Source organism: Monomorium pharaonis, unplaced genomic scaffold (genome assembly GCF_013373865.1).
Source record: "Monomorium pharaonis isolate MP-MQ-018 unplaced genomic scaffold, ASM1337386v2 scaffold_445, whole genome shotgun sequence".
In the NCBI taxonomy this organism is placed as follows: Eukaryota; Metazoa; Arthropoda; class Insecta; order Hymenoptera; family Formicidae; genus Monomorium; species Monomorium pharaonis.
Genome location: NW_023415742.1, coordinates 1 through 22,359, shown reverse-complemented (window position 1 = coordinate 22,359; position 22,359 = coordinate 1). Strand labels below are relative to the sequence as shown.

Sequence of the window (22,359 nt, the reverse complement as noted above, 5' to 3'; positions counted from 1 at the left end):
ACTTCCAGTCGAATTCCTCGTTCTCGTACCTTTCATCCTTCTTCTTTTCTTCTCTCTAACGTGTCCCTAACATCTAATCGATCTAGTCATCGTCTAATTTCGTTTTTAAGTACGGAGCAATAAAGGAAAGTAGATACGGTGCATGCGGTGCACTTGCAGAGAGCAGGCTCGCTGTGTTATGCGTTATGCTGCATGGCGCTGTCTGCAATTGCGGCCGATCACGCGAACGCGATCAGCTTTATCAGCAGTGACTCACGGAGACGGAGGTGAAACTTTGAAAGTCGTGAAATCCGGAAGAGTACGCTCCGGCCTCGGCCGCCTCAAGCTTTGATGTGGAAGTGGAGGAGCCGTCTGACAGGCTGTGACAGACATCGACAGGTTATAAACGTCCAGCCATGAGCGATGCTCTCGTGATCGTCTTTGCGATCACGGGACGATAATTCGTATCCCTCCGATGCTTCCGCTAGCTGCCGCGGCCGCGTCACCATGATCTCCGCCGCTTCTCCGTTTGTTCTACTGTTCTTCGCTCTCTTCCTGTTGAGTGCTCGGGCGAGCCCCGTGCCGAATGCTCCGAAACTGCTGGTCGTCTCCTACGATGCGTTCAGGTGCGAGAACGTTCAGAGCACGGAAACGTATACAGATTCATAAAGAATCTGTTGCATTTAAGAAATAAAAGAATGATCTTGCTGAAGTGTATTAAAATTAGGTCAGGCACGCGGATCTGAAAGTAATTACGTTGGACATGATTACGTAGGATGCTCGAGCATGATGATAATGCTGTGGAAGGCTGGTGATAATCCGGCTGCCAGTTTAAGCGTTCGATATATTTAAGATTCCGATATAATTATTTAAGTGGTCCAACTGATTATTTTTATTAAGTCTGTATCTAGCTAAATTTTTAAATATATGAATTGTTTTTTGTTTGTGTGGGTGTTAGACCCCATAGAGATCCAAAAGCATGGATATATTTATTTATTTTATGTTATATATGTTTTTATTTAATTATAACATGTTTAAAATATTGCATTACTTAACATATAGTATTATGAAACATCAGTGGACATCAATCAGCTGACTTGACATAAGTTAACACTAGAAATAACAAGCAGTCATTACTGAGTTACTTTTATTTTTTAGATTAACTAGATCCTAAAGGCTGGATCCTAAAAACGTTGGTACTTCTAGTGTTAAAGTGTTGAAGAATATAGTGAAAAGAAGATCCAGTTTTTTTTCTTTTTTGCATAGATATGACTACTTTGAGAGGCAGCTGACGCCGTTTATGAACCAGCTGAAGATGAAGGGTACTTACACAGACTACATGATGAACATTTTTGTCACTAAGACCTTCCCCAATCATCACACGATGGCAACAGGATTTTATGCAGAAACACATGGGGTTGTAGATAATGAATTTTTCGATCCTGTCAAAGATCATATTACTAAGTATTCATACAAGTTGTATCATTATAACAGCAATATTCTGCCTATATGGGTACGTAATGGAACGATATACATAAATATATCAGCCATACATTCTTAGATGAGTGCATCTCATTAATATGCCATTTCAGACGATTAATGAAAAGAGTGGTGGACGTAGTGGCACGATGATGTGGCCAGGGTCTGTGTTTGAGTATCAAGGAACTTCACCCACTTTCGCACAAGTGTGTATTAAATTAACATACGAAATGATAAATTATAGAAATATTTATAAATAATATTATATTATAATAAAATATTTTAGACTTTTAATGATACAATTTCGTGGGAGAAGCGAATTGATGAATTACTATCGTGGTTTGTGCATCCTACGAAACCGATAAACCTGGGGATATTGTACATTGAAGATCCGGATTATCACGGTCACGTTATGGGAATAAATAGCCCTGCGTTTAACGAGGTTCTCAGAAAATTGGATAATATTACGAGATACATGCACGACAAAATTGATCATTACGGCTTGACGGATGATCTTAATGTGATTCATTTGAGTGATCATGGCATGGCATCTGTTACGATGGAAAGAATAATAAATTTAACAAACTACATCAATGCTAGTGATTATGTATTTGTAGGAACGTCTCCAGGATTACATATTTTTCCACATCCTGGTAAGGCTGCCTTATGTTATGATTTGCATAAAGAATTGTGTTATTGCTGTTATCTCTACATTTTTAAATTTTATTTAGGGAAAGAAGAAATTATTTATCAGAAATTAAAGTCTGCCGCAGAACAAACAAAAACGTTCAAAGTATACAAAAGAGAAGATATCCCAAAGAAGTATCATTATGGCAATAATACTCGTGTAGGGCCAATTTTTGTCATAGCCGAAGTTGGATACGCGTTTCAGAACTTGAATGACGCTATAGAATATTATAAAAAGAAATTTAATATTACAGGTAATTTTGTTACTTTTCCACATGCTTGCTGCTATACGTATATTTGATAATTTTTTAACGTTGAGCCTTTGTTTCCATTTAGTTAACAATCAGACGGAATTTGGATTGCATGGTTATAATAACGAAGCTAGAGAAATGCATCCATTCTTTTTTGCGAATGGACCTGCTTTTATGCCAAGATGTAAATTAGAGCCTTTCAACAATACAGATTTATTTCCTTTGTTTTGCGAGATACTTAATTTGAAGTGCCCCAGAGTTAACGGCACTTTATCTCATATAACAAAGTGCCTTAGGACACGATCGAAAGATACCAATATACCAATATCTACATATAAAATGTTTAGTAAGTATGCTTTTTAATAATGTCGATTCAAATAAATGAATAATTATTTCTTTCATAAAATCACAATTGTTGGGGGGATTTTAATAATATTTTTATTTAGTTGCAGTTATGTTAACCACCACAGGAATTTTCTGTATAGGAATGTTCGTTGTGGCGACAATAATTTATAGAAAAAAACGAACATTAGGATATAATTATAGGTATACCAGATAATTAACTAAAGCGTGTACTTACTAATGTGTGTATTGTTGCTGGCATCTTGTTTGCATGTAAATATGGTATGACTGCTAATAACTATTTTGTAACTAAATTCCGCATTTGTTGCTAATTTGATTCTTTTGCGATATGACTTTGAGAAAAGCAACTTGCCAGCGACATACAAATATTAATAGATTAATTTTTTATTTAAAATTTTAATACTTTAAATTTTTTTCTCTTTTGTTCTTACAATAAATTTTGTTATTTTATTTAATTTTTGATAATGAAACTTTCTTTAATAATGATTTAGTAACAAAAATATTTTAATTTTTACTTTATTTTAATTTTTCAGGAACTCGTATTATACGTTGGGCGAATAAAACACTAGAATTGATAATAAACATGACAGTCTTTCGTTAAGTTAATGAATCAATATACATATGATAGATATATTATACGAAAGATATAAATTATTATGTTTTTAATAATTAAAATAGTACAAATATAAATTTTTAAAATCTTTTTGGATCTCTTCCACGTTATAAGAAGACAACATGCTCATTAGATACATGATAATTTAGACATTTAATGACATTATTTAATGTTGATATTTTTAGATATTTAAAATGCTAATTTGTTAAATTATAAATTTAAAAACATAATATGACAAATTTGAAACAGTATTTCTTTTATTGATATTAATAACGTGACTTAATAAAGTAAGATGTGTCGTAATTTTGTGATTTTATTATAAATATATATATATGTATATATATACTTTTTTCCGAGCAAATTATATGATTGTTAACTCCATTCAACTTTTATTTTAGAAGAATACTGGGTGAATCTTCTGAAATTCAACAGCTTTGGGATGAAAGTTTAATTCCTCATTTATAAAAATTTTCCTATAAATAAACATATAATTTTGAAATAGAAAAAGAATACATACTTTTTTCAAGTTATTTTTCCTTTAAAATACAGTTTGTCCGATATTTTCTAAATATTGCGTTATAAAATAGGAAACCTTCGTGTTGACTTGCGTCAAGGATTAAATATTTTTTAATCTCTTTTTCCATTTATTATCCGATTTAATGACTCGTGTGTATCGAACGGATTTATCGCAAAATAGATCGCGAGCAAGACGCGTAATGAAGACAATTTGCATTAAAGTTATTCCACGTGAAAGCTCTCTTGCGACCCTATTTGCAAGATCTCTTGATAGGTGCAGCGAGATGTCATTACGTATTTCACGCTTTGTAAAGGTATAAATAGAAAATGCTTTAATACATTCAATTTATAAAATTGCATCAGATAATTCTGAGTTCTTTATAACCAATTGTATTCCGCAATATTATTCTCCATTGTTAGATTAGTTCAACTACATTGTAAAGAGAGCTGCCGATGCAATGATTACAACCGTTTCGGAACATTTCTTTATTTATTTTATTATAGATATTGGAGTAGCTTTTAATGAATAAGGATAGTATCTATCGCGATGTTTTTGCCTCTTCCTCTTGATTCAAGGATTGGAAAAGTTATCGTCCCAATAAAGGCAGACACGAAGATTTTCCCCGAACTTCGTAGAAAAAATTCAAGTACATTGTGATCAAAATATTAATAAATGCTACAAATATACAGTTAAATTAATTATTTTTGCTATTGTTAATAAGAATATAGCTTTAGAATTGCACTTGGGATTATTGGAATTATGCATTCTTTTTTACTGTACGTGTAAAACTTGTGGACACTGAAGTGTTCTTCGACTGTGAAATATTACCCGATGAATAAGATTAATTACGTATGCGGAACAACACAGCGGTATCGATTAGAATTATGTATGAAACATGTAGATAATCCCTCTGACGGAATTCCGTTTGCTTCGTCTATTTTATGCGATTGTGTACAACGCGTCATTAACGCGGATATGACAAAGTTAATTGACGAAGAAGGATGTAATTCGCATATTAATTTTACTTTCCGTTAATGACGAATAACGTTAACACATTGCCTAACAATTTTTGATACTTTACGGAAAACTTTATTATAAATATATAGTGATAAAATATAATAAGAGACGTAATATGAGATAAGGCTTTATCTTCATGGATGATATAAATTGTATATTTTTTACTTTATATTGTTATCTGATTATTTATGTTGTTTAAAATAATTAAATGATATCTAATTTTTAAAAGCGTTTTAAACAATTATTGTCGTAATTTGATATTATTTTAATTTGTAATTAATAGTTATTAGATTTTCATATTCACAATTGGCAGTCGCATTATTACATTTATATTCACATTTTTATTACGTTTGTACTTTCATAATTGTTACACAAGTGTTATATTTCTAAATTTTGTAGAAATGTCACTCTACTGCTTGTGCAATGTTTTACTTTATGAAATTTAGAGAATATGCTTTTCCCAAAAATGTAAAACTAACGGTGTGTTCTTGGTGCTCTTGAGTTTTGGTGTTCTAAGTTCTCGAATGCAAGGAAACGAATGGATTTTTTTTATCAGTTCTCCTTCTTTTTAATGTCTTGCGATAAATCGCTCGTGTGACAGCGCAAAATAAAAATGGAGAAATATAATCATTGTCGTATCACGACAAACCGGCGGTATATAGCTATCTTACATTAGGCATTTTTTCAGCATTCTAAAAATGTCATAAATTACGATTAATAATTAGCAGCGTTACAATTTAAAAGAGTAAAAATTTCACGCCACTTTTTATGTGACATAATTGTTTATTTTATCTACCGCAAAAATAATTATATGTGTTGCAAATATAGTTATATGCAAAAATAATTATATATATTAATGATGGATCACATTACTTAATTATGAATAATACAATACTGCGATAAAGAATGTTACACGATCCTTTCGTTAAACATCGCGACTATTGAGTTATAGATAAGATTCGACTGTCTTGCGTTTTTTTAGATGTGCTTTTGAGATTTGCTAATTGAGGACAGAAAATTTCTTACAACTCTGAAAATATGATAGATATTAGGAAACAACAAGAAATAAAGTGGCGCTAACCGCAATTCGGTCAAACGGTGATTAATATCTTAAATGGCAAGAACTTTGCGTATACGTTATATCTCTCTCTGACTCACCGGGTCAGTTACTTCATATTTCCCGATGCAAGCGGAAACAAATAGTCTTTAGTGACGTATACATCCAAAACTCGAATTATGACATTACGCACGTCGATGGATTTCACAGATCGTATCTTTTTCAAGCGGAATTTTTTTTTTGATTCATGTCATCAAGAATGATTTAACAGTTGGACGTTTGTTTAGAAGTGACATTTGTTTCTGTTACTTTTGCGCTGTATCATTTCGCGCACTCTCCATCGGCAAGTTTTGGATCATAAAAATAATGAGGGAGTAATAATTCAATCACATTAATCGTCATAATTATGATCTTTCTTGTTCGCGTGACAAATTTTTAAACACAGGTTTTTGTTTAACGACAATAAAAAAAAGGTATCATATAGACAAAAAGATATATGTCTTTTAGATTTCTAAACTTAATTTACAAATAAAATGTTGAATTTATTTTATGATCTAATCTAATTATAATTGTTTTGATAATCTAGTTTAAATAAATTATGACTTTCTAATTTAATATAAATATAAATAACCTTTTTCAAAATTAACTTTAAATTTAACTGGAATTAGTATAATCTACCTTTCAACTAAATCAGTTTTTTGTTTATGCAATTTTTAACTTGAGAAAATTAATTTTATAAGCTATTTAACTTTAACTTGATTTTGTTAAAAAAATATATTAACTTACCAACATTAATTTTGTGAAGTTATCGAAGTTTGTAAAATTATCAAAGAAACAAAAGTTTTTTAAATCTTCAAATTTTCTGAAAATGAATAATAAGTCATATAACAGCAAAGCGCGCGTTACTTAATTAAATAATTAATTAAATAATTTATTTAATTAACCATAAAATATATTCAACATTTTATTTGTAAATTAAATTTACACAGAATAACAAAGAAATATTGTCGTTTACGTGGAAACGTCTTTAAAAAGACATTAAAAATGTCTTTTTAAATAATTGTTTTCTTAATAATTTTTTCTTTTACACAAATAAATTTTTAAAACTTTAGAAAACAGTTAACAAGTTAAAGTTTATGTGTTTCAAAAATATCTAGTTAAAGTTAAAAATTAAAATTTAAAATTAAAAAAGTTAAAAATGTTATCTACAAAAATAAAGAAACAAATACGTTGTCTTATTTAAAAAATTATTTCTTAATTTTAAATTTAAAAAATAATCATTTTTTAAATAAGGCAACGTAATTGTTTCTTTATTTTTAGATATCACTTTTAGCTTTTTATTTTTAAATTTCAATTTTTAAAATTTAAAATTAAGAAATAATTTTTTAAATAAGGCAACGTATTTGTTTTTTTATTTTTGTAGATAACACTTTTAACTTTTTTAATTTTAAATTTTAATTTTACCTTATTTAAATTAAAATAAAAAATAATTATTTTTTAAATAAGGTAAAATTAAAATTTTAAATTAAAAAAGTTAAAAGTGTTATCTACAAAAATAAAGAAACGAATACGTTATATTCTTAAAGAACTCATTATGATCAGCTCACAAAATGCTCATTTAAGTGGCACATAAGATCACAATACGAGCACCTTAACACCTCTTTTGGAAAATTGAGGAACTCATAAAAATTTATGTAATTCATAAAGAGCTACTATAAGATGTCTCCTTGCTGTCTGGGAGGATATCTTGTAAAGATCTTTTATTTAGATATCTTTGACATGTTTAATTAAAAAATTTTTAAAACATTTTTTAAGATGTCTTTTAAATGTCTTTTAGATATCTTTTAGAAATTCTATGAAGATATCTTTTAGAAATGTCTTGAAGACATCTTGAATCAGATGTCTTCAATTTCTACAAGATATCGATGTTTACTGATATCTTTTATCAGTAAAACTGTTACATCATCTCTTCCGTCTTTAGCCTTGAATTGTAATCATAATTTGCAATATAACTTTGCATATTTATTTCTGTCTTATATCCAATACGCAAAATGTTAGCGACAAATATTAGCAAGTTTGCCTGCCGATTCAAATGTTGCATCAGATTGACATCAACTATGCCCGCGTTAAACATGTATTTCGTTAGTAATGTATGCCGATTTAATCTGACAATAAATTATAAGCAGAAATCGAGCAAAATCTGTTATCTCACAATTTAAACGGAACATATTATTTTAATTTAACTTAAACATTTTTTGAAAGGACAGTCTTTTGTAGTTGATCTATCACACTGAAGAAAAGGCTTGATTATAGTAATCCAGCCTTGGCTAAAGTTACTCAAAAAGTTTTAGTAAAAATTTTAACTAAACATAAGGTAATTATGATTTTAGATCTTACATCTCTTCGACGTGTCCTATCTATATTGTTTTAGGTCACGTGTAGCCTACTCATTTTCTCTCAATTATAAAATAGATCCTAATTGTAAAATAAATCCCAAAGCCTAACAAAAACGTTTTTTTATTAATAAAGGGAAAGATTATCGCGACATTCCGTACGATAGATTTGTAAACATCCCCAACGTGTGTAGCGTTGTAAAACTACATTTCTTAGTGGACATTGTGCGTTTAGTCGGGGGATATTCAATCAATATCCAAAAATATCCACCGCTTGTCCACGCTGTATGGGACGTGCGCGAGAAAAGAGAAGAGGCCAACGCCAATGGTGATTCGAGCATCAGCATCAGCAGCAATGGACGAGGACGATCGATGTGATCCGTGGCGCGTTCAATGCCACTCTTGGAGAACATTGAATTGTTCAGTAACGGCGAGCAAGAGAGAGAGAGAGAGAGAGAGAGAGAGAGAGAGAGAGAGAGAGAGAGAGAGAGAGAGAGAGAGAGAACGAGAGAGAGGGAGGGAAAGGGGGGATATACCCCACGGTCGATGCCTATATAGTTGGCTACGAACGCAACAAATCGTTCCAGTCGTTGTCTCTCGTTGTCTCAGGATTTGTTAGCTTCCTCTTTTTTTTCGTCTATTGCACGTCCTCGGATCAGTCTCGGTTTTTTACGAGGCCTCGCGATACACTCCCACGATGTACACGATTTAATTAAATGTCTAACGAACCGATCTGCTTCACCGGTTCAGTTATCGTGATCTAAGGTGCTCGAGGTGGTAGCGTGTGGCGATAATCGTATGGCCGCAACGAGTGAAGACTAGGAATCTTCGACATGTTCTCCGGGACTTAGACCGGGGTATTCTCGCCGTCGCCGAGGAGAGGAGTTTTGTAATAAATAAGTGCTTCCGTGCTGAAGTATTTAGTTTCGCCGCGTCGTGAGGATCAGGGTGTCTTGATTGTGCGCGCCTCGCGCAACATCCCGAAGGCTGGATTCGAAACGCAAAACTCTTTGCAGAACGAAGAAACTGCAGTTACCTCCCATCTTCTCCCGCGGAACATCGGAGGTCTCGGTCGACAGTGACATGCCACCGCAGGAGAAGACATTTCCAGTGCCCACCGGAGCGGTTTCCGGGGACCTGGCCTCTCCACAGGATGCAAGTCCCGACGGAGGCCTGTCGACTTCGGCCTCGTCCGACGGACTTTCATCTGTCAAGGGCCGCAAGAGCGGCGGCGAAAACCAGGATGATCAGGAGCCCAAGGACATGGACTTTGACGACCTGTTGCCGCACGTGGGCGAGTTTGGCACCTATCAGAGGATCCTATTCGTGCTGATGATTCCATTCGCCTTTTTTGTCGCCTGGGTGTACTTTTCGCAGATATTCATCACCCTCGTGCCGGAGGAGCACTGGTGCCACGTGCCCGAATTGGAGAATCTTACAGTCGAAGAAAGGTAGGATGAAAATTGACATTATCGTCTTTAGAAAACAGCTGTATTATTTCGGGAAAAAATAAGAGAATTATAGTGACAATATTAATTTTTCAGAAATTTGAAAGAAATGTTTAGAGAAGAATTTACTCCTAAGCAAATTTTATTATTAATTTTTATTAATAGTATTAACTCATATTTCTATCATATAATTCTATCGCATTTGACAAAAATATTTGACATAAATAATTATGTATCTTTTATGTAAGGAAAGAATATTATAATATTTAAAATGACAGAATATTATGCGAACACAATTTATTTTAATATATATTATAATATATTTAGATATTTTATTCATGTCTCTTACTATTTAGCACATGATTATGTTATAAATTATTTAATTACTTATTTAAAATTCACAATTTTATGCAAATGTGATTTTTTTACAATCTTTCCGCATGAACTGCTTTACTATATATTTCGATATCTTTTTATTATTTAGTTATTATTTGAGCATTTTATTAATTACTTGTCTACGTAACTCGCTTAAAATTTATAATTTTGTGCAAATGTAATTCTCACGGTGTTTTTACAATATTTGCGTATGATCATTTTAACATATATCTATATATTTTTTTCACGCCTTATTATATTTGGCACGTGATTATTTGAGCATATTATAAATTACTCATTTACATAATTAGGTTAAAATTCACAATTTTGTGCAAATATAATTTTCATGATTTTCACATTCTTTTGCACGTGAACTAGTTTAACACATATTTAAATACTTTTTTTACGTCATACTATTTAGCACGTGAATATTTGAGCATGTTGTAAATTACTTATTTACATATTTTGTTTAGATTATTCACAGTTCTGCATGATATGATTCGTAAAATAAACTAAAGAATGAAAGTGTAGTATTAATGTGAACTGCAGTATTAACTAAATTCTGTACAGTTCCATATCTCTTCTCTTATCACTACTTATTTGTTTAACATAAAACGTGAAATTACTGAAGTGCATCACGATGACCGCCTATTAATAACATACTAATGAAACTGCGGGAGATTCAAACACGAGACACCGATAAGACTCCTATCAGGCAACAAAATTCTTGGATCAGAATGTAGGATAAACGATTTTTTCCCCTCGATATATAACTGTAACGCGTACATTCTAACTTCGATAAAGAATAATAGAGCGTGCGGTAAATGCACAGCGATACAGATAGTCACCTTAGTGACGCACGTGCACGTGAACTCAATAGGAGGAGAAACTTTTCATCAGAGCCGCGTGAAGAGCGTTCGTGATAACAGGTCTCAGAGTTTTAAATGCTACTTCGCCTCTTCATTATGCTTATGCAACTGCAGTTCAACCTGTATAAACACCTCTCCCTTCCTCTTCCTCTTCCTCTAACAATTTTTCTTTCTAATAATTCAAGGACCGATCGGTCACAACTTATTTCCACGTTTTTGCCGATCGTATCTTTAGACATCTAGACTTTTCGCGGTAATCCAAACGGATTTTACATTGCTTACGGCTATCATTTTTCTTTTTAGACTATTTTCTTGAGTAGATAATTGTTTGTACGAACAAAATACCTATCATAAAAATTTATGTATTACCCGGAATACGTGGAACTAGTGATTCATATTATATTTTTCTTCTGTGATTTATATTATATTTCCTACTGCGAAAGCGCCGTCAGCATTTTTTATACATTATCGAATATAAAATACTAAATGCAAGTTATTTATTACATAACTAGACTATGCGCTACTACGTTTGAAATTATTCTTTAATCATTTAGAATTATTTGAGCTCATTTTTTAATTAAAAAGAAAGAGAGTTTTTTTAAAATGCTAAGATAAAGTGGAAACGCATCGAATAATTCCAAAATGAACAGATAACGGTGCAATAAATTTACTTTTAAATATATTCACGTAGCTCGTTTAATATGCTGCAGAGTATGCAAATCTGGCTATAACGACATGATGCGAGGCGCGCTAATAACTCGTAATAGCTCTCTTAACGATCCGTTATGTTGGGCTCTGAGTAAACACGCACACCTCATGGATTTTGTAAAACAAAAGGGCAAAAAAGAAGACAAGAAATAGGAAATAAACGCGGCGTGTACGTTTAACGCTATTCTTGGCTGTTGTCGCCGGCTGTGCATGTTTTTCGCGTTTTTCGCCGAGACAGCGAAAGCGTCGAGGATTTTTCACCTCCGCCGCCGGTCACAAAAGAACGGATGGAAAAACTGCAGGCGGCGCGTAAAACGTGTCGGCGCTCGTTCAAGTAATGTGTCAGCTACATGGGGGAAAGTGTGTGGAAACGACGCGACGAGACCTTCGCGCAGCCACACAATTCGATTGCACGATTCGGCACGACAAGGATCACGCGGTTAGTAATACCTGCGTGCTGGTTTAATAGCCTCTTTCTACCACTCTGACGTCAGCCTAACGACGAGATAAATGATCAGGTGGCCGGTTCTTTTGCGGAAATCCATAAGAAGCACGCCTGCAGATATCGAGCGAAATCCCGCGTGCGTTGCTTATTATATTATTACAGCATTACCGTTGCAATCGTTGCAACCAAATGCAACAGCTAGTACACGTCATGTATAATGTCCGCTGATCCGCATAATTAATAGACCGATTGTAATGACAGAATGACGCTCGTATTAAATGGAGTGGAAAAAACTTTTTTAACGTGTTCGCGACATGTGCGGAGAAGATTAGCGAGCGAGATATAATTCGCAATTATAAGCCATTATCTCTCTTCTACACACACGCATAAGTCGTAAATCGCGGTTTAGCTAGTAGCTTAGCGTTTTAATGGGGATACATTTTTCACCGAATTATCGTGAAGTTAGTACGTTGAAAAATTTACCTCGAAAATTTTCCCGCTCTCGTTATCATATTCGTGACAATTTTTGACAAACTGCACGTAGATTTTCGTTGCTAATGTTTCTACAGCGGTTAGCGGTAATCGGAAAATCAATAAGGCAACTATATGGTATTTGCACAACGTCTCCCGGAGGCCGGCGCGAGTATTCGTGGATAATGAATAATAAATTTGCACGAAACCTTCGTGCAAGTAATGAGAGCGTGAACGTGAAAAATACCTGTGTAAGCCTTTCGACACAACGCCGCGCTAAACGTCGCGCTGACTGCACTTGAGAGTGACAAGAAAGACGATCCTTAAACAGGATGTTCCTACGGCGCATGTTTTGATCTATATCGTTTAATCGCGTGAAATAGATATTAAAGATTGAAACAGGACACACGAGAGAAGAGAACAGTTTCATGATTATTATTATTATTATTATTACACAAAGAGATCTGCAAGATTTCTTTGAAAAATATTTAGAAGTAAAGTTTACTTATTATAAATATTTTTTATTGATCTAGTGTATCAAAATCGATATTTGTTTATCTAGATTTTCTTCACCATTACATTTTGCTATTTGGAAATGCCTACTTTAAAATGGCAAAATAGAATGGCGGAGGAGTCGAAGAAAATTAGAATATGTGCCTCTCGAAGCTTCGAAAATTCATGAAAGATATTAGAAGTATAATACAACAGGAGGAAGAAGGTGCCATTGGAAAGTAACGTTGCGCCTCTCGATTAAGACCCGAAAAATCATTGGAGTTATTAGAAGTACAGAAGAGGCGAGGAAGTTACGGGATTTCTAGTAACTTCCTTGCGTAACATGCTTTGCTGATACTTCGGATGAAATATTCCGGATTTTCGAGCGCCGCGAATTTCGCTCGAAGTATCAGCAAAGCATATTAGGCGAGAAAGTTACTGGAAATCCTCTAACTTCCTCGCTTTTCTGTACTCCTAATAACTCCGACGATTTTTCGGGTCTTAATCGAGAGCGCAACATTACTTTCCGATGGTACCTTCTTCCTCCTGTTGTATTATACTTTTCTAATAATCTTCGATGAATTTTCGAAGCTTCAGGAACCACATATTTCAATTTCCTTCGATTCCTTCGCCATCACATTTTGCCATTTTTAAATAGATATTTATATATTAATATTTATATTTTCACAACGTTTTAAAATTCACATTTTTACGCCATGTTACAAAGTTATTGATATATATTTTAAAAATATAAATTTAAGGCAATTTAAGAATAAAAATATTTTTAATTTAATGAATAATTTATGTAAAATTTTTGAACTAATTTTATATATTATTCTTAAAGCTTAAATTTAAAGAAGCTTTAAGTAAATTTTCGTAATTATTTGTAACTAGCTATGCCCTGCCACGCGTTGCTGTGGCTCTCTATTCTTATGCTACGTTTTTTCAAATTTTCTTTGCTTTTGTTGTTTAACTTTCAAGAGCCTTGCTTTACTGTTGCTCCTTTTATTTTATTTTTGAATAAGCATTTATCTATCTTTAATAAATCTAATATTCATTTATTCACGTACTTCTAACTTACTTTATTTATTTATTGCCTTTGGCACTGTATTTAATTAATTTGTTTCTATTTATTGTTTTGTATTTTTATTATATTGTAATATAAATCTTATTTTATTAAAACTTTGAAATAATTTTTAATTAAAAAAACCAAATTTTTTTAAAAATACCTATTTTTTTAATTAAGCATTTTGAATTAGAGTGTATGTATTTAATTTATTATTGATTAATTTTATGAATCAATATTTTGTTATTTTTTTCTAAAAGCTGCCATGGATTTAGAAATCCATTCAAAAGACTGTTTTAAATAAGTTCCTTTTTTTTTCAATAAAATAACAACCATCTTCATTTTTCTTATTACCTTAATTTAAACACAATAGAAACATTCTTGGCCTCTCCCGGTCTCTCCCCGTCTCTCCCGGTCTCTCCCGGTCTCTTCCCGTCTCTACTCGTCTCTACCCGTCTCTCACCGTCTCTCCCGGTCTCTCCCCGTCTCTCCCCGTCTATCTCGGTCTCTCCCCGTCTCTCCCGGTCTTTCTCCGTCTCTCCCCGTCTCTACCCGTCTCTCCCGGTCTCTCCCGGTCTCGCCCCGTCTCTACTCGTCTCTCCCCGTCTCTCCCCGTCTCTCCCGGTCTCTCCCGGTCTCTCCCGTCTCTCCCCGTCTCACCCCGTCTCTCCCGGTCTCTCCCCGTCTCTCCCGGTCTCTTTCGGTCTCTCCCGGTCTCTCCCGGTCTCTCCTGGTTTCTCCTGGTCTCTCCCCGTCTCGAATTAACTTCAAGTAGTATAAAAATTAATGTTTGTCTGGAATAATTTATATGAAAGATTTACAAGAAAAGTTATTGTATGACATTTTTAGTATAAAGGAAACTGTAAGTGTTTTCAAATAGAATACATTGAAATGCAACGACTACGTAATTTCTTCTCGAAATTATATGCCTTTTAACACGTAAGATTTATGATCCAACAGCTTTGATATTTTTGCGCGCAATTAGCTACTGACTCCTACAGAGAATACCAGAGAGACGCTCGCGCGAGCGTGTCTATCAAGGATGAAAAACGTTGTACGTGCATTGCAAATTGATGTCAAATGCGTTTATTCGTTCGTGTAACTCTCGCACAAAGGTCAGATTGCATGCGTTATTAGCCAGGAGGTGTACACGCATAATTAGAGACCTTTATACAGCGATCTTAATTGCTGGCTTATAATCGTTTTCGATTTCCCGTCCCGAAGAGACAGAGTCCCTCCTGACATTTTATTGGGTCAACGCTTGACATTTACCGCAACTTCTTACTATATCAACCGTGTCAAATCGGGACTTCCTAACACATTTGCATTAATTTCTGTCTGCGACACGGAGCGGATAATTTTAATTTGTCGTGTCCGATTTTTCAGGATCGCCTTGGCGATACCGCCCGACGAGAATGGATACTCCAAGTGCACTATGTATGACGTGAATTACACGGAGATTCTGTTGGACGGGACCAGAGAGGCGGATCCGAACTGGCCGAAGAAAAGTTGCTCGCACGGTTGGGAGTTCAATTTCACCGACATCCCTTATGAAACTGTGGCGACTGAGGTAAGAGGAAAAAAAGGATGAATAACTAGTGAATGAGGATTCATAAGAATCGCCGAAGGAACGACGCTCTCTTTTCAACGAACGACGATTTTTTAACTCTTTTGGGATCTGAAATTTTTTGGACATATATTGCCTAGTTATTTTTGAAAATTTGGAGGATTACATACAAAATTAAAAACTAATTAATAATAATAATTTAAAAAGGCGTTCTTAAACGAGTGTTGAGAGCGCGTTTGCATGATCGTTTATTTAGATATTCCAAGGTAGCTCGAGCGCGGCACGTGGGTAGCGGGAGAGCGGACGGTGCGTAACACAAAGTTAAATATCCAATCTAACGAGCGCACGCTGAGCTCGTCAATTGAAAGACGGTTGTATACTTGGCACGCATACCGTCGTGCAACAGATGTTTGCGCCGCGCAAATTGTCACGCGAACTGTCACGCCACGTGCAATGCACTCGTGCGACAAGGACGAGAGAAGAGTGTAAAGAGCGATACAATTTACACGCGCGATTACGCCGTCGAAACGCCGTCGACAAGCCGGCAAGTAAATTATTCGATCATAGATCTTTATTGCAGTTGGGATGGGTGTGCGAGCACAGCGCGCTCCCGACAACCGCCCAGAGCATCTTCTTCATCGGCGCGATCTTCGGCGGCCTAATCTTCGGATGGATCGCCGACAGATACGGCAGAATACCGGCTCTGGTCGGCGCCAATGTCACCGGCTTCCTGGCGGGCGTCGCGACCGCCTTCACCGGAAGTTTCTGGGAGTTTGCGCTCTGCCGGTTCTTCGTCGGCTTCGCCTTCGACAATTGCTTTACCATGATGTACATACTAGGTACGTACGTGTACACTCGGCTCTTCTAGAAGTCGCGAGCGACTCTGCGAAAGTTCGAACGTTTTATAAAGGCCAGCCGTGTTTTCTTAATTTCAATCGCGCGTTAATCTCAGAGATCTGCGTCTACTTCCGACGCGACAATCGTTTCCTGTTGAGGATAAAGCAATTGAGGACGGAGGAAAAGAAAAACGAAACCCGCGACTTTCCGTCGCGATCACTGTGACTGTGTGGATCAGATTTGCAAATAATGGCAATGATAATGATCTTGCCAATGATCAAGAAAACGACCTATTAATTATTATGTCCCCGAGCCGGCACGTGAAGACTTGATTTGCTGGATTCCGCGATTAACTTTTGCGTTTACATTTTACTTGTCTATATTAATCGCTTAATCGCAAATCAGTAAATTAGCTTTGAGTCATTCGCGTAATTTCTGCGCGACACAATGTGGTTCCTCCGATCCTTGAATTCTCGGCCGTCGCGCCGTTGGAAATTACTAGCGATTAGATCTCCGGCAACGTATCGGCGCGTTGCCGTCAAACAGGATCGGCGGAATTCCAGACCGGAATCGATCGGACTCGACCGGTTTTTAAAGTCAATTTTCCTTTCCATATCACGCATATGATTAATTAGCGGTTAACGAGAAATTCCGCGCGCTTTCCATGTCACGCGGCTAATCCCAAGTTTCAAACACAACGTGAAACAATGCCGCGCGCTAGAAACGCATCTCCTTGTATCCACCAAACCGTTACGTCAACCTTAACCCCGTCAGCTATCGCGCCGCGCCGATCGTCGCTATTTCACCGAAGTTGTAATTAAGTCCCGATTAAATCGTGATTAAAACGTCTTTACCGGGATACGCTGGAGATACTTGGATTGACTCGCGAACAATTACGTATATATTATATACATTTACAATCCTAAAACGATCGCGCCGCGAGAAAGGGAGAGATACGATCTTTGCGTATTTCTTGCACAATTGTCTCGCGCGGTGCCGATTATCGCCGCCTGGCCTTGGCGATAGACCGGCAATCCGGCAAATCCGAGTGATTGTCGGCCGAATCGGTCTCTTCGAGTCGGTCTACCGAGTCACGGCCGATTACGATCGCCGGATTCAGCTATCAGGTCAAGCTCGCCCGATTTGACTCACACGAAGTCACGGTTATTGCACCCGCGTTCACGCACGTTTTGCCAATTGCTAGTTCCGTTTCGCCGATCTCGTCGGTGGAAGCGTGGCCAATGTCAGAGGCACGTGCCGTTTTATCCGCAAAAAGAGGCATGAAATCGACATCCCGATCCCATCTCATTGTTACTCGAGAAATTACTCGTTACGGGGAGTTTGATATCAATTTGCCTTTCGAAGGACGAAATCGTAATAACAAGCCCGCGACTCGTGTTTCGACTGAATTTCTGACGGATCTCGTCATCGTGGAAATCGACATGAGTTTTACACTGAGAGGAAAGTTGTATCCGTGATTATAATTGTATTAGTTTTTTTTTATCAATTATAAAAAGAATTTATTATAAATTATAACAATTTAAAATATTGATATATAATAAAATATCAAAATACAAATGAGATAAGAATACAAGAAGTATTTTTACGTAATAAATGCAAAATTATTTTTTCTCTCATTGCATAATAATTACTCGAGTAACTTTATTTATGGAAAATAATTTCGATTTTGACTGATTTGACAGCATTTGATCGTCTTGTAATAAGAAAAGATTGCTTGATCCGAGATCTCGTAACGTACGCCTTTTTAAATTGTTCACGGAATGTGCAAAATGACATACTTTGAAATCAGTTTATGCTGAATCTCATAGCCTTGTGACCGTCAGAAAAGATCGGTTTACCGATAATTTTACGCTTCACAGATGGATGGCAGCGTGGAGGTAGCACATTAGAAAAAATGACCGCTCGTCGATCTAATTAAAATAATGATATCAGCGGTAAATCATGCGCTATCCTCTTTAGATTAATTTACAATGCTCTTTGCTTCCTGTTTCTTTTTTTTGTCCATTGCCTTTTTGCCTTCTCGTGCATTGTTTTATCGAAATTAAGCGAGATAAAAGTTAACGAACTACGAAAGAAACAAGAAACACGATTGTCAATAAAATAATGCGCAAAGACGCAAAAAGGTAATAGGTAATTAAGTCTTTAGGAAAAAACGGAAAATATCTTGCAGTTTAATTTTCAAGCGTACGCTGTTACGACAAGAATAATGGGAGGCTACGTTTGGCTACGAGCAGCAAACGTGAGGTTTGCGCGTTAACAATCATGTTTCCTTACTCTAACAACCAAGTATTGTCTGATAATGAGTGTATAAGTGGGAGAGAGGAGGACGCACTTTTTTGATTTTCGTTCCGGCCACTTACGCAAGGTCAGGGCGAAGGATACCACTCGCAATGACGTAATAATCCGATTATAAATCTATTCCGAGACCCTTCAACCGACTGTTCGCAAGAAAGTCTTCAAGATGACTTTCGTTTAGAAAGTAAATGCTTACGTAAAGAGACGTCATTAACATACAGCGATTTAAATGCAGATTCTTATCAACGTGACGTTGCGCGTCGCGTATCAGCATTAGTGCTTCGCGGATGTTGCATCGATATTAATTTTAAATATTTTAAATATTAAAGAATGAATATATGTAGCAGAAAAAAATTAAATATTTAGAAAAATGACGTCCTTTCTAGAAATATTTTTTTTTAAATATTTTATATATTTTTTTCTTCTAAGTATTCTTCTTTTTTTCAGTACTGGAATATGTGGGACCGAAATGGCGCACTTTCGTGGCGAACATGTCGATAGCGCTGTTCTTTACGTTTGCTGCCTGCATCCTACCCTGGATCGCGTATTATCTGGCCGACTGGAGGATGACCTGTATCACGATATCCGTTCCTCTGGCCCTGGCGATGGCGGCGCCCTGGCTGGTACCGGAGAGCGCGAGGTGGCTTGTCAGTCAAAACCAAGTAGAGAGGGCTATTATGATCCTGGGTAAATTCGAACGCATCAACGGTACGAAAGTACCGGAGAACGTCTACCAGCAATTTCGTGTAAGAATCGTCGCTTCACTCTTTGCGCGTTTCGAAGAAAAGCAAAATAGAAATGATATCGCGTCAAAGTTACGTCGAGAAAAGAAATTCAAGTGCTGTAAATTGGCTACTTGTCGATCTAACAGGAAACCTGCGCCAGAATATGCAAGGAGCAAGAGGCGGACAAAACTTATTCCGTGGTAGATCTGTTTAAGAGTCCACGTTTGCGAAACGTGACGATTCTTCTCATCATTATCTGGTGAGTTAGTCGCATGATAAAAATGCTCCTCGAATTTTATGTTCTAAGTCGCAAACGTTATAATAGATAGCGTTTAACAGGCGTTTCAATATCATAGCTTGGAAGAGAATGTGTATGCAACAACGTGTATGAATAAAGGATAATCGTTATTCGATGACTATAAAGAGTGCGGTAAGGTTGTTCCTTTATCTACATATATATCGATTACGTTCCGCAATGCAGGATGGCGATATCGCTGGTGTTCGACGGCCATGTAAGAAACGTGAATAATCTCGGGCTCGACGTCTTCGTAACGTTTACCATCGCGGCGTTCACCGAACTACCCGCCGACACGTTTCTCACCCTCGTACTCGATCGTTGGGGTAGACGATGGTTGGCCTGCGGTACTATGGTAATTTCCGGAATCTTCAGCATTTGGGCAAGTGCGGTTTCGAACAGTGAGTGCTGTTTCTACTTCTTCTTATGTACGGTAGATTATCAAGCAAGCAAGCTTTGTGTTTTGAAAAATCGCTTGACAACGCGGTATAGGTTGTATAAAATGTGAGAAATGTTCGAGCGTAAATATTATAAAACAATGTCGTGGAAGTTGTTAGAAAGATTAAAATTACAGACCGTAGAGAATTACAACCAATTCTCGTATTCTTCAGGGTAGTCACGCAGCTTCTCTGCTGATTTCCCTTTCAGATATTTATTCAGCCACTCTGGCGATCGTCGGTAGATTCTGGGTCAACATCTCGTACAACATTGGCCTTCAATATGCGGCTGAAGTGTTGCCGACGGTTGTGAGGGCTCAAGGGGTTGCCTTGATCCACATAATGGGATACGTCGCCAGCATCCTCGCGCCCTTCGTCGTTTATTTGGATATTGTCTCGTCCATTCTGCCACTGTTGGTCCTCGGCACATTGGGCATTTTAGGCGGGCTCCTGACACTATTGTTACCGGAGACACTCGACAAGGATCTGCCGCAGACCTTGCAAGATGGCGAAGATTTCGGCAAAGATCAGAAGCTATGGGACATGCCGTGTCTCTCGAAGTAGGTGTCAAAGATAATTCTCTCTAAATATATATATAATATATAATATACATTTTTCATAATTTCTCCTTATTAAATAATATTTTTTCTTTAGCAAAAAGTATTGCATATTCTAAGAGACGTCGTATTTATATATTTTTTCTTTCAGGAAAAAGTCTGACGTGGAGGCGCCAACGGTGGCCGTTTTCCGATCGTTTGAACGCAGCAGTTTGCGAGGATCAATGAGAGCGTCTATTCGTGGTGAGACCTTGAGGAGTAGCATGATACAAAGATCGACCAGGTCTTCCGTAAGATCGCGGAAGAGCGTAAATACGGCCACGGAAGCAGAGAACAAGTCAACACTTTAAGAAACGCGATCCTGATTTTCAACATACGCATTTCCTTTCTCTCTCCCCCATATTGTTTCTTTTTCCTTCAGAATTGTGTGATATCAGAGCTACCAAAATCAAATTTTGCATACGCCTGTATCCAACCATCAATGGCAGTTTTAGATCGAAAGATCAAACAGATACGTTATTCGCAACACAGCCCGCTCTATTCAGTTCACTTGGCCCATTAAGGTCTACTTTTTCCGTAAAATTGATTGACATTAGTTATCTACTATAGTCAATTTTCAACACTTTATTTATAACAATTTGTCAAAAAAAATTAATTTTTGCAAGATCCTGTTTAAGTCAAAAATGTTTTTTGATGCTCCAATCTTACTTCTGACTGTTATTTAATTAATCTTGCTGGTTTGGCGAGGGGTTTGGCTTTAATGGGCTAATTAGAAGAGGGAAGGGTTGTGGAAATTAATTTTAAGTCTTGATAGTAGAAAGGTAGAAATGTCAATTAGAACTTAACAAGATTAGAATTCAACTAAAACGCTCTAATTGGTCATTTTATTCTTACTCTGCAAATAGAACTTTCACGAGAGATTTTCTTTATAGTATTTAATTGTAAATCCTATACGTGTAACGTCCTCGAAGTCTGATTTGAATTTCGAGAAAATAAAATCGGGACTTTTACTCGCAGTTATGTTAGTGTTAACGCGAGGCTACGATTTTTTTATTGCGCGATTCGTACTTATACGTATTTTTACGCTTGTATTTAATGTAGGAGAAAGAAAACCGGCGCCGTGAGTTTAGAAACGCGTGAAGTTTCGAAACTTCTCTGTTCTGTTTCTTGCGAAATGCTTGTCCTTCGAGGAAAAGAAAAAAAGAGGTGAAACCAATATTTTCAGATGTACCGTTCCGATCCCGCGGATGGGAATCGTATACTATAGTATATTGAGAAATAGTAGATGAGAAATAGATAAAAGACAAATATGTACTCGAGACAATGTGAGAAAGATTCCGTATGCTGCATTCTGCATAAATTGATCGTGTCGCGGCAGCTGCGACTTGTCATTGT

At 36.2% G+C, this 22,359-nt stretch overlaps 2 protein-coding genes and 1 long non-coding RNA gene across 4 annotated transcripts; 2 read left to right on the top strand and 1 right to left on the bottom strand.

Annotated features, from left to right (window-relative positions):
• Positions 1-451: 451 nt before the first annotated feature.
• Positions 452-3,882, top strand: LOC105833623 (ectonucleotide pyrophosphatase/phosphodiesterase family member 5). Of its 2 annotated transcripts, none has more exons than XM_028190280.2 (8): positions 452-605; positions 1,246-1,492; positions 1,572-1,664; positions 1,745-2,111; positions 2,190-2,399; positions 2,482-2,742; positions 2,843-2,942; positions 3,771-3,882. In XM_028190280.2, the coding sequence occupies exons 1-8, from the start codon at positions 487-489 to the stop codon at positions 3,835-3,837; spliced, it is 1,464 nt and encodes a 487-aa protein (XP_028046081.1). In that variant the 5' UTR covers positions 452-486; the 3' UTR covers positions 3,838-3,882. The 2 variants fall into 2 exon arrangements, with proteins under 2 accessions (XP_028046081.1, XP_012530934.1); XM_012675480.3 differs by having other exon boundaries at positions 3,293-3,873.
• On the bottom strand, positions 3,347-6,475 carry LOC118648455. Its single transcript, XR_004965302.1, has 2 exons — positions 5,780-6,475; positions 3,347-5,598 (listed from the first exon to the last, which is right to left on the bottom strand). It is a non-coding gene; the product is annotated as an uncharacterized LOC118648455 (long non-coding RNA).
• A 2,433-nt stretch (positions 6,476-8,908) lies between these two features.
• On the top strand, positions 8,909-22,169 carry LOC105839391 (organic cation transporter protein). Its single transcript, XM_012685711.3, has 8 exons — positions 8,909-9,807; positions 15,617-15,800; positions 16,378-16,636; positions 19,398-19,696; positions 19,822-19,934; positions 20,157-20,371; positions 20,619-20,967; positions 21,116-22,169. The coding sequence occupies exons 1-8, from the start codon at positions 9,440-9,442 to the stop codon at positions 21,312-21,314; spliced, it is 1,986 nt and encodes a 661-aa protein (XP_012541165.1). The 5' UTR covers positions 8,909-9,439; the 3' UTR covers positions 21,315-22,169.
• Positions 22,170-22,359: the final 190 nt, after the last annotated feature.